The 12,955-nt window shown below is 50.5% G+C and overlaps 1 protein-coding gene across 4 annotated transcripts in view; it reads right to left on the bottom strand.

Annotated features, from left to right (window-relative positions):
- Positions 1–291: 291 nt before the first annotated feature.
- The window catches only part of Rab43 (RAB43, member RAS oncogene family), a 31,003-nt gene continuing 18,339 nt past the window's right edge, over positions 292–12,955 (bottom strand). For 2 of the 4 annotated variants that reach the window (XM_010617597.2, XM_010617592.1), the window contains exons 2-3: positions 6,355–6,532; positions 292–3,290 (exon numbers count right to left, since the gene is read on the bottom strand). In XM_010617597.2, coding sequence (XP_010615899.1) covers positions 3,040–3,290; positions 6,355–6,532 — 429 coding nt within the window. In that variant the 3' untranslated portion in view covers positions 292–3,039. Of the gene's footprint in view, positions 3,291–6,354; positions 6,539–12,955 lie in introns of all 4 variants that reach the window. The other 2 variants (XM_010617586.1, XM_010617602.2) reach the window with 1 other exon arrangement.

Genomic DNA, 12,955 nt, shown 5'->3' with positions numbered 1-12,955 from the left:
TGTGGTCCCTGCTGCCCCCTTCCTTCCAGGGGAGGACAGGGTAGGGGCTGTGTTGCCCAAAAGCACCTCTCTGCAGAAGACCTGCTCGGTAGCAGGGAGCAGACCAAGAGGACTCTGTGAACTCGAAGGTCTAGTCCTGGCACGTGATGCAGGCGCCGAGGTAAACCTGAGCGATTCTTGCCCAATGGGCCATAGGGTCTGGCTGAGGAAGGTTTCTCCCAGCTCCAGGACTGACGGGCAGCACAAGGGGACCGTCTGGTGGGCAACAGAACCAGTCTTAGACACGCTGGCTCGTGACAAAAATCTGTTTAATGGGGGAGGCCTTTTACACTCTGGCTCTGAAAGTTTCCATAAAGGCAATTATCCATGTTTTAAAAAATAGATTTGCTATAAAGATGTATATATTCATAAATACGTAACAAGAAAAAGTCCCAACACATATGGCACCATTGGGCTGGCTGAGGTCCCCACCCCATCCCCCAAGTCCATGCCTTTGGGTCTGAGAGTGCCTGGCTAACATTCCCAGGAGAGAGGAGCTGAATTCAGTGTGAACCAAGGCTTCCTCGGCTCCCCAAGGTTAGGACCGTCACCTTGGGGCCAACCCCCCTGGGAAGGACAGAGGCCCTGCCCAGCTGCTCCTCTGATGGGTGATTAGGAAACAAGAGAAGAAACTGGTCCCCTCTGGCCCGAGACCCAGCTGCCGGGAGCTGTGGCCGGCAGGAGATACAGGCTGGTTTTGTTTTCTGTCCCACATACTTGCTTCCTTACCCAAGCCGCCCAGGGGGCAGTGGATCCTGCCTGATGGGACGCTATAGGGTAGGTGTCCAACGCAGGGCCCGAGGCCCCAACACCGCCACTGAGGCTGGCTGCTCTGTAGGAAGTGGTTTCAACTTGGCTGTGGGACCTGGTGGCCACAGGGCAGGGAAGGACTTGTTCTCCCAGGAGACTGGGTGAGCCAGCTGGGCCACTGGCAGGATTCTGAGCGACAGGAATGAAAGGGGGGATGGAGATGGGGAGAGCAGGGTTGGGACAGGGAGGCCAGGTCGGCAGAGACAGCACAGGAAGGGACAGGAATTGTGCTGGGCAGGGACAGCTGCTAAAGAGGCTTGCGTGTGGACCCTGAGATCCCTCAGAGCCCTGGACCAGGTGACCATTTCAGACTTGCCATAGAGCAGGAATGGGGTCTGGGCAGTGGAACTGGAGCCCAAGGGCAGCTGGGCCCTCAGGTGAGAGGGCAGGGACAGGAGTACTGGGGCAGGAGAGGACAGGCAGGGACAGGGGGCAGTGGGATGGGTGGGGAGTGGATGAGGATAGGGCGTGGCAAGGAGAAAGCATGGGGGCGTCCAGGCAATCTGGGTTCCTAGGCTGAACTCGATACAAGGCCACTCCTGTCCACGGGGCGGGGCTGGGTTCCCCTCACACACTGACATGTTGGGTTGTGGAAGGACAGAAGCAGGATGCCATCCTGGCTCAAGGGGCCATCAGGCAGCCAACAGTGGGCAGTGGTGGGAAGGGTGACGGCTCACAGCCTACAGTGACAAGTGAGCGCTGTCCTGTGCCTTCCCCGGATCTAGGCAGCCCAGGGTGTGCCAGAGCAAAGATGAAGGCTGCAGGATCCACCCCAAGGCAGAGGACAGCGGGAGCAGTACAGCATGCCCCTGCGCCCTGATGTCACACCTGAGCCCGTGTGTGCTCCCTGTCACCCAAGAAGAGCAGAGCGCTGCAGGGTCACCCTCCAAGTGACCTCTTTGTGCCCAGGTAAAAGCTGGGCTCTACCCTTCCTGGTGGTGAACCCAGAGGTCGTGGGGCCCAGGAGCAGCAGGGGAGAAAAGGTAGCAGTGGCACTTCCTGTCAACAGCACAGGCCAATCAGAACTAGCAGAAGGCCCAGGCCCACCCCAACCCCAGCATCACACCGAGGGTGAGGCCCAGCGGCTGCTCCCTACACTTGCACTCCTCCTACCAGAGGAATGCAGCTCCTCCCTGACATGGCCCCCGTCTCCCATGGGTGCCGTGTTCAGCTATGCACCCAGGTCTCAGCAAGGAAGCGGGTCATGCTCCAGCCCCTGGGAAGGGGCTGCTGCAGGCAGTGTTTGGAACAAGGCAAGACAACCTGGGCAGGAAAAAGCCGCCACCACATCAACACTGAGCGCCTGTTGACTCAGAGAGCAGCAACTCTGCCAGGGCCAAGGTGGGCGAGGATCCTGTGCTCCCATGCCCAGATGGTGCTTTTTAGGGGTTCCTGCCTGCTGTCTAACCTCAGCACCCCACACAGACTGAGGCCATTATGGCCCAGTGGATGAAGGAGACCAGGTCATGGCTACCAGGTGAGGCCTTTGTTGTTGAGAAACCGTGGGCTTGCCAGGCCCCTGGGAAGTGAGTGATCATGGACATGGTGGCAAGAGGATCTGTGCACCCAGGAATGGGCGCCCTGCAGGACCGCTAGGCCCTCATCCAGACACAGGTGGGTGCGTGGTTTGCTGCTTAGGATCCATACCCGCCTTGGACGCTGAGCATACACTCTACCACAGGCTGCTGCCTCAAAGCCACTGTTTCTACCTTCAGTGTCCCTCTCCTGCCGCATCTCCATCTCCAGCTGCCATGGGCCAAAACCCCCACACCTCTGGTAATGAAAATGAGAAGTCACATGGAGAGCTAGTAAACTGAGGTCTTGATAGGGCAGAAGGCTGGGCCCAGGAAGCGTCTGGGGCTGTGGCAGGCACAAGGGAGGAAGCCAACTCAGGCCAGGGGACTCTGTCACGGTGCTCAGGAACTGTTCAGCTACTCCTGCTCATCAGACTACAGACAGAGCCCCCAATGGCCTGGAAGAATCTGGGCACCAGCTGCAAAGTCAAGGTCACTAGGCAAAGCAGAAGGTGGCACAGGAAAGGGACCTGTCCCACCCTGGGGTCAGCTGGCAGGCGCAGTCCAGTCCTGGAATGTGGAGAACACCAGCCCCAGCCACCAGGTACTGCAGGGAGTCCAGCTCCTCCTTCCCAGCATCCACTTCTGGCACAGAGCCCAAGGGAAGGAGGGAGCGTCAGCACCCACAGCCCCAGCTCTCCCCAATGTCCTTGCTGTCCAGCTGGATGAGGTCAGTGTTCTTCTCACTGAACATGGGGCCCCCATGCCGCATGATGAGCTCGGTGGCGACCCGAACAAAGGCCTCCTCCACATTGCTTGAGTCCTTGGCAGATGTTTCGATGGCGCAAAGGATGTCGTAGTGCTCAGCCAGGCTCTGCGCCTCGGCCAACTGGACCTCCCGAAGCTCAGCCAGGTCAGACTTATTCCCTGTCACGGAGAGACCGGGAGCAGCACAATGAGACCTACAGGGGTTGGATGATCCCAGCTCTGCCCAGCAGGGCCACCCTGAGAGGCCCAATGCCACAACCTCCCTCTGTCAGCTACGGAGAAACACACAAGCTGTCTGTGCAAAACACTTTTCTAGCGGGACCTGTGAGGCATGCCTGTAAGCCAGCACTTGGGAGGCTTAGGCAGGAGGATCGCCAGAAGTTTGAGATTGGCCTATAGGCTACACAGTGAGTTTGAGGCCAGCCTGAATTATATAGTGAGACCTTGTCTGTCTGTCTGTCTGTCTCTCTCTCACAGACACACACACACGCATGCACACACACGCACACACACACACAACAGACTTCCCCAGGTTTGCAGCTCTTATTTTCTTTTACCCCTGGCATGGAACCCAAGGTCTTATATATGCTAAATCAGAGCTCTACCCAGTGAGTTACACCCCAGCCCTTTTCTTATTTTAAGATAGGGTCTTGCTGAATTCCCCAAGCTGTCCTCAAATGTATGATCTTCCTGCCTCAGCTTCCCCAGTAGCTATCTTTTTTCTTTTTCTCCAGTACTGGGGATTAAACCCAAGGTCTCTGCACTGAGCTACATCTCCAGCCCTTTTTTTGTTGTTGTTGCTGTTTTTAAGACAAGGTCTCACTATATATCCTAGACTGGCCTTGAACTCGTGGACATATTCCTGCCTCAGCCTCTCAGATTGCTGAGGTGACAAAGATGTGCCACCAAACCTTATTTATTCCATTCTTTATTCTCTCATTTATTTTTCTCTCATAGCTTTGCAAAACCCTGGCATGCTGATTCTCTGCTGTATTTTGCAGTGCTGGGGATGGAGCCAAGGCCCGTGTGTCTGAGCACTCTGCAGCTGAGCTCCGTTCTAGCCTCTGCCTCCTCCTGAGAATAAGGAGTGGGGGTCAGAAGCACAAGGAGCTCATGCTAGAAAATGCCCCAGGGAGCTCCATCCCCACACCTGTGTGTGGCCCTGGGCTGGGTCATCTGTCTCTGGGTCTCGGTTTCCCTGACACCTATCCTGCCACCTTCAGCACAGGAGGGCAGAGCACAGATTATAAACGATACAGTGAATGGGGGGTGCACTTATCATGGGCTTAACCATTTACTTAACAAATCTGAGGGTGCTGACTTGTTTCTGCTGGGGTTTTTTTATTGGTTTTTGGTTTTTTTTTGGTAGAGGGAATTGAACTCAGGACCTTGCACTTGTGAGGCAATGGCACCACTGAGCTAAATTCCTGACCCTTGTTTCTGCTTTTGCTAAAACTTATTACACTTATTATTTATTCTCTTCTATTGTCCTTTGGAATTATTTTAAGACTAGTTTTGGATTTTTGCTTTTTTTTTTTTTTTTTTTTTTTTTTTTTTTTTTTTTTTGGTACCGGGGATTGAACTTGGGTCCTTGTGCTTGCAAGGCAGGCCACCGAACTGCCGAGCTAAATCCCCGGCCCTGGATTTTTCCTTTTCTGACAGTAACAGCTCAGGCTACTACTCTACCTGTAGGAATACCCTGGTCTCCTTTAAGGTATTTCCACTGCCCAATCTCTTTCTAGAATTTAGGTTCTTCTCTAAGCAGTTATTGTTTTAACATAGTTATAGGAAGGACAAAAAAAAAAAGAATCTATAAAGACCTAAAATTTTTAGCCAGACATGGTGGCACACAGCTGTAATCTTGATTACTCAGGAGGCTGAGGCAAGAGGATTGACCCAGGCTGGCCTCAAAAATCTCTGGGCGCAAGTAATCCTCCTGCCTCAGCCTCCTGAGTAGCTGGGACTACAGGTCTATACCACTATACCTAGAACTGTCAATATCTTTAGATGTGAAAACAGTATTATCATGTATTTCTGTACTGTCTTTTATAGATTCACGTTAGCATACAGACATGAAATAGTTTGGCACATGAGTTCAGTCTCAAAACAAAGGCAAGGATGAGGGCAGAGAAACAGGGAGTTGTACTTGAAGTGTGAGTGGCTGAAGGAGGTTGAGGGAGACCGAGGTTCGTTACATGGGTCTCTCTCTGTGCCTGTATGAGGTGCTCTGTAATAGAAGGTTTCTGAGAAATGTCCTGGATAAAGGAAGCAGCTGGGCCAGGAAGGCAAGCTGGGTCCTGCCAGGGCGGTTCGGTCCAGGCAGGTCTGTGCTCAGTGAAGCCAACCCCAAACCTCATCTGAGCTCCTGGGCTTGAAGGACTTTCCAAGTCTCCTGTCACAGGAGGAGAAGCCAGGGCTGAGAGGCAATTATCCTGTGACTGTGAAGATGCCACCGTGCTAGCCATGGTCAGACACTTAGCACTACAGGGAAGATGAGTCTGTCCCCTCTGAAACTCAGGCTAGAGCTTGATCTCTGTTGGGAGAAGGGAGGGCAGAAACATAATGGAACTGTGGTACTGAGGAGGGATCAGGACTAGACATGGCTGGAGCCCCCATGACCGATCCTGATGGTTTTATAACAGGCAGAGACAAGAAGCAGCACACATGCCCACTCCCTATCTCCTGCTATGTGAGACCTGTGCCACCTGGGGACTGCCCACAAGGAGGCCACCAACAGACACAGCCCCTTGGCCTCACCCCTCCAGACCTGGGAGCCAAATAAATCTTCTCCCTGTCTTACCAGCCCGTGGTATCATGTTACCAGCTACAAGGGACAGATAAACACAGCCAGAGCTACAGAGTAAATGACAGCTCCCTCCCTTTCTTGCATCCTCATACTTTGTGACTCCAGCACTGTGAAAGACAGAAGGATCAGAATCTGTAGGCTCAGGATTCAAACTCTGCTCCATTCCTGCTGTGCAAGCGCACCCCTCTCTGCTGTAGGCTTGCCCTGCACTTGGAAGGGAGACCAAGCCCTCAGGAAACTGAGGCTAGAGACTAGCCTGGGCTATATAGTGAGTTCATGATCAGTGTAAACTATACAGCAAGACCTTGTCACAAGAAAAGCATAGCAAAGGAAAGAAAAGGGAAGGGGGGGGCAAGACAGGGCAATGGTAACTGTGTCCCTGAAGCCCCCTCCCAGCCCTACCTGACCCCTGCTCACCAATCAACAGCTGCACAATGCTGGAGCCTGCGTACTTCCTCACATCCTCAATCCAATGGGGCACTGACAGGAAGGTGCTCCTCTTGGTGATGTCATAAGCAAGGATGGCCCCATTAGCGCTGCGGTAGTAGCTCTGGGTGATGGTACGGAACCGCTCTTGGCCAGCTGTATCCCAGATCTGCAGCTAAAGAAACAGGGCCTCTGCTGAACCCAGAGGACACACCACACAGAGCACCAGCTCCACTGGCCTAGTAGGTGGCATACAAGGACGCACCTTCTAGGCCAGATCTTGGAGAAAAAAGAAGCAAAGGGAAGGTGGGCAGCCCTGTCTCAGAGCTTTAGGTCCCCCAAGAAAAAGGGATGAGCAAAGGATACACTGTGACCTGGCCCAGTCCCCAGTGTGCCCACCCAACTGTAGTTAACAACTGCCCCCAGGGGTGCTCTGATCATGAACATCTGGGTCCCTGACCTCAAAGGACACTGCGCCCCAACAACAGGGGGTTTCCCAGTGACCCCACAGCCCTGAGCCTGCACTGGGCCAGCAGGCATCTTGGGATGATGACAGAGCCCTCCTCGGGAGCCTTTAAGTACAAGGCCACGTCCATCCATCAGGTGACCCAGACTGGCCGAAGAAGGGGCTTGATGTCTTCGTTTAACCAATGCCCATTAGTGCCCTCTGCTGAGTTCCTGCTCACACAGCTGTGGGAAAAAGCTGCCCAGCTTCCTTTAAAGCATCCCTGTGCAGGGTGGGCCTGGGCAGAAGGCCAGGCTCTTTGCAGTTGCAGCAGTCTGTGGTCCGCAGAGAGCTGCAAGCCACCCTCCTCTTCATCCTCCTCCAGTGGTGCCAGCATGCTAGGGGCTGTACCTTATGTGCCAGGCAAGCACTTCACCAGCCCTCTCCTTATGCAGTTCTCCAGGCCTAGAGGAGACAGGCCCAGAGCCAGTGGTGGCAAATCTATGGCATGTGTGCCACAGGGGCACACAGAGCCCTTTCCGTCAGCATGCAGGCCAGTTCAGCCTAGGGCCTGAGTATCAGATATCCGGCTTTAACTGCAGGGATGGCACTCTGCAATAAATAAGTGGATTTTGGGTTGCAGTGCACACTGTCTTGAAAAGGTTCGCCATCACTACCTAGGCAGTCCCTAAATGTGGGGCTATGGAAGTGACTGCCATCTAGGCACATATGGCGGGTTAAAGTGCTGGCCACAACAGGGAGATAAACTCCTCTCTGGAGATTTCCTGTTGATGCTTCAGCTGTGAGAGGCTCCAGGAAAAGCAGGTCCTGGTTCGGGAGCTCCTGGTGTCCCCAACACACACAGGGAGCACGCAAGGAGCATGGGAGGCAAAGGCTCCTCTCTGTCCAGAGGGAAACTCAGCCGAGAGGACAAGAGCAACCTGACAAGAGGAACAAACCACAGGGGCCACCACTCAGAACAATGTGAAACCGGAAGAGAACCATTAAACCGGATGGCAAGAATAGAAGGCTTTTTTATTCATGGAGCTGAAGATTGAACCTGGCACACATTAGGCATGTGCTCTGCCACTACACTATGACCCAAGCCCAGAACACTATCTTTTTAGGAAAGGGGATGGCATTCCAAAAGAAAATTAAAATATGAAAATTAAAAATATGAAAAATACAACACAAGGGCTGGAAGATAAAGAAGAAATCCTTCCAAAGTAGAGGAAAAGTGGGGTATGGAGGTGGACACCTGTAACCCCATCAGTTCAAAGCCAGCCTGGACTACACAGTGAGTTCCTGAACTACAAAGGGAGACCCTGTCTCTCAAAAACACACACACACGCTGGGCGTGGGTGGTGGAGCACGCCTGTAATCCCAGCACTCGGGAGGCTGAGGCAGGAGGATCGCTGTGAGTTCGAGACCAGCCTTGTCTACATAGTGAGTTCCAGGTCAGTCTCAACTACATAATGAGACCCTGTCTCAAACCACCCCCCAAAAACAAACAAACAAAAAAAACCACACACACACACAATGTGTGTATTTATTATATATATTGTATTATACTAGGGATTGAACCCATGGGTTCTGCATTGAACTACATCACCAGTCTTTATTTTTTTATCTTTTGGTTTTTTGAGACAGAGTCTCACTTTATAGTTCAGGTTGGCCCTGAACTCATTATGTAGCTCAGGCTGGTCTCAAACTCTCAGCGATCCTCCTGCCTCTACCTACTGAGTGCTGAGATTACAGGCATAAGCCACCATGCCTGGCTATTATTTTTTATTTTGAGACAATGCCTCACTAAGTTGTTCAGGCTGGATTCAAACTTGTGATCCTCTTGCTTGAGCCTCTCAAGTAGCTGGGATTACAGGTGTGCATCACCATACCTAACTTTTACTATATTCATAATGCCTTAACATGTTATTTAAAATACATTAATATGTGATGTATTATTAATAATTTATTCTATTAATAATTTTAATGTATCCGAAATATTAATAAATATAAAGAGTAATATGCGGGGGCCGGGGATTTAACTTAGCGGCACAGCACCTGGCTGGCAAGTGTGAGGTCCTGAGCTTGATATCCAGTAAAAAACAAAACAAAACAAAACAAAACAAAACAACAGAAGAACTATGGCAGAGAGTACTAAGAAGGAAAGAAAAGCAGGAGCACCACAACTGTCATCATACTACAGTGATTACATGCATACCCATGTTTACAGCAGCACAATTCACACTGACTAAATCTTGGAAGAGCCCTAGATATCCATCAACAGATGAATGGATAAAGAGAATGTAGTATTTATACAATGGAGTACTACTCTACCATAAAAAAGGAGACACTTGCCGGGCGTGGAGGTACATGCCCATAATCCCAGCACTCAGGAGGCTGAGGCAGGAGTATTGCTGTAAATTCAAGACCAGCCTGGGTTACATAGTGAGTTCCAGGTCAGACTCAACTACATAGAAATCCTGTCTCAAAAACAAAAAGGAGATACTTGAGTCATTTGTAGAAATATGAACACACCTTGAGACCATAATGTTAAGTGAAATAAATCAGACACACAAGCTTAAAAATTGCATATTTTCTCTTATATGAGAAACATGAATAAAGAGCAAAATAAAAGATATGTCACAGGAAATATGGAGATAGAAGTTTCACAAATGGGAACGGGACCAGGAGATGGAGGGAGGTGCAAGGGAATGAAAACCAAAAAGAACCAAGATGTATTCTGTATATGCACCAATTCCCCATGAGGAATGTGATCATCATGTACTGTGAACACGTGCTAATAAAAAAAAATTAAATTTAAAAATTTTTAAAAAGCAGGGCAGAGCTGTGGGGTATTGGGGTTATGGCCCCAGCAAGGAGGTGGCAGTGGCCTGGCCAGGTGACCACAGAGAATGTGCTGAAGCCCAGAGGCCTGGCACATACAATCTGGGGACAGAGAGCAAGTGCCAAGGCCCTGCTCACTGTGGTCACAGTCTGAGTGTCCCATGAGCTCATGGGGCAAAAGCTTGGCCCTGTGTGGCTGTGCCTTTAAGGGCTGGGTCCGTAGGGAAGGGGACTGGGTCACTGGGGGCGCTGCCCTTGTAAAGGCCCCACAAAGGTTCCCGAGACAAAGGCTTGCTTGCTGTGCAGGAGCACAGCTCCTTCCTCAGTTCCAGGCCCTGTGTCACTAGAGCTTCTGTCAGGCTCACCAGCATTCCAGGCTTAACACCACTTGCTAGGTCACAATGTAGCCAAGGGACCCAAGGAGACCAGCATAAGGATAGGGCAGATGCTGGTGTCCTGCCTAGATATGCAAAACTATGAGCTGCATCAGCCTCTTTTCCTGATAAAGTATGTGCCTAAGGGACTCTGTCATAGCAATGGGGAGTGGGCCACCACAACCGAGACAGCCCAGAAGCTGAGTATGGAAAGAAGACAAAGAGAAAAGGAGCATGCGCACAGGTTGAGAGAGCAGAACAACCAGGGGAGTGGGTGAGGTGGAACCATGCAGTCTTGGGCCTATCAGGTCTCTGAACGGGATGCCTCTGACTGCTGCTCTGAGGATGAGGCAGATACAAAGAGAACAAGGACAGGAGGAGCAGACCAGTTGCCAGCATCCAGGTCCAAGACAATAGCAAGACCAGGGTGGTGGCAGTAAAAGTGAGCAAAGTAAGGAGGTAGTCCCACATCACCATCCTACTCTGTTGGAAGGAAACAGTACACAGAGTAAGGAGTGAGCCTTGTGGAGAGTTCTTTCCACCTTCATCTTCCAAATCAACAAGTCCATGGATTATGCCTACAAATGGAGAGGGAATAAAAAGCAATACAAGCAAGCAGAAAAAGCCTATCAAATAAACAGCTGGAAGTGGTTACTCTGGAGGTGGGGCTAGGTATCCTCAAATCTTGTAACAAGCTTTCTAGAACCAAATGACTCTAAGCCACAGGTCTAAGTGATTAAAATAAAAGTTACACACTGGGCAGAGTAACATAACCCTGTAGCCCTAGCTACACAGACAGCTGAGGCAGATCAATTGCTTAAGCCTAAGAGTTGGAAGCCAGCTTGGGCAACACAGTGAGACTCTGTCTCAAAAATAAATAACCAAAAATATTAAAAATCAGTACTGTAGATGAATAGAACTGAAAGGCATTAATTGATTAGCTACTACCAAAGTCGGGGGGCGGGCAGAGGGCAGGTGGACAGGAGGAATAGAGTAGAATGTACTACAGCACAAGAGGGTAACCATGGTTAACAACCATTCATTTAAAACAATTAAAAATTGCTTGCAGAGTATTTTGTATGTTCCCAACACTAAGACAAAAATGTCTGAGGTGACAGATAATTACCATGATCTGATCCTTACACACTAAACCCATGTACTGAAATCTTCACCGTACTCCATAAACATGTATAATTAGTGTCAATTAAAAAGATATACAATAAAAACGAACACTAAAAATAAAGTATAATGAAATGGAAAACCAACAAAATAACTACAGACCAAGGACTCTAAGCCAAGTTCTTGGGACACTGTGGGCATTGGGAAGAGGCATTTTGGGAAAGGAGACCCTTCCCAGGTCTGTGACACTCCCATCCTGCCCCTAAATTAGAAGAGAAGGAAAAGGACAGTGTGGGTCCTCTATAGCCCAGCACTCCTGAGATGGTGACCCTGTTCTGTTGTTTACCTGCTTTGTGCTTCTGAACTACAACTTGTTTCCATTTTCATCTGCTATAAAGGTGCTGCAAGGTCAAACAATGAAACCAAAGTGACCAGTGGTGGCATGGATAAATGCGACCATGGAACAATATTTCTTGAGCTATTACAATTTTGTATCCAGTAATGTTTTTAATATATGCCAAGTATAATACATACAGTAACAAAAGAAAACTATATTGCCTGTGTGAATGAGTTGCTTTTTTTTTTTTTTTGTAGTATAGGGGCCTTCACAGTGAGCTACCATCCATCCCTTTTTATTTTTTATTTTGAGATAAGGTCTTGCTAAGTTGCTAAGTTACCCAGGCTGGGCTGGAACAGCCCTCAGGATCTTCCTGCCTCAGCCTCCCAGAGTGTGCTACCACACCTGGCTCCCTGGTTGTTCACTGTACTGAGCTCCTACCACATCTCAGCCTCTGTTCTAGAAACTGGGAATGTCGCAGGGAATGAGGTACAAACATCGTCTATTGTAGGAGAGGCAGGTGGACAAATACACAGAGAGATATTTTGAGCAGGTAGAGGGTGCCCAGCACTCCAAAGGCAACAAAGCCTGCCTATGTGACCAGGGATGTCCTGGAAGGTGACATCTGCACAGAGGCCTAGATGATGAGGAAGCAATCAAAGGGCAGTGCCCAGGCAGCAGGAAGAATGCCAGGCCCACAGTTAGGAAAAAGCTGAACACATGTGAGACACAGAGAGGGCAGTCAACAGATGGGCATGAAGGAGATGTGTCAGGGAGCAGGCTGAGGCCAGAGCATGTGGGATCTCACGTGGATTCTACTATCATGACAATGAAAAGCTGTGGACATCTGAAGTAGGCCACTCTATCAAGGCCCCTAATCTCCAGCCATGCTGCAGCACCCAGCATCGCACAGGCAACCCCTGCCACTCAGGCTTCACTTAGCCCTGGAGTACTGAAGTCTGCTAGAAGCCACCTGGCACTCATGCCTTCACAACCCAGACAGGCAGGGCTGGCCACTTGGGATCCCTATGACCAACAAAGCATAGAGGGCAAAAGCCTCTTTACCCCTCAGAGGGGCAACTGTGAGACATATCCCTCACCCTCCAGAGTCCAGCCAGGGTCAAAATCCACTCATAGCAGTAACCAACTATAAGATGTGGCCCTGACCAGCACCCCCCAGCATCCCCAGAGCACGTGTCCTGCACCAAAGTCCTTGCTCAGGCCATTTTCTAGGGGAGGCCCAGGCAGAGACAACACTCCTGGGGAATACAGTTCAGGGGTAGAGCACATGCTTAACATGCCCAAGGTCCTGGGCTCCATCCGCATCTCCAAAAATGTAGACTCATTAAAATTGTCACTCCGGGTGCTGGGTGAATGGTTTCATGGGGCTGCCTGAGGTTTAATGACAAGCTCCTCACTACAGTCCCAATGCCTACTGCATTCTAAGAGGATGGCGAAACCACACCAGGA

Source organism: Fukomys damarensis, unplaced genomic scaffold (genome assembly GCF_012274545.1).
Source record: "Fukomys damarensis isolate Sample0158 unplaced genomic scaffold, DMR_v1.0_HiC HiC_scaffold_37, whole genome shotgun sequence".
Classification (NCBI taxonomy): domain Eukaryota; kingdom Metazoa; phylum Chordata; class Mammalia; order Rodentia; family Bathyergidae; genus Fukomys; species Fukomys damarensis.
This window is presented reverse-complemented; position numbering and strand designations above follow the sequence as displayed.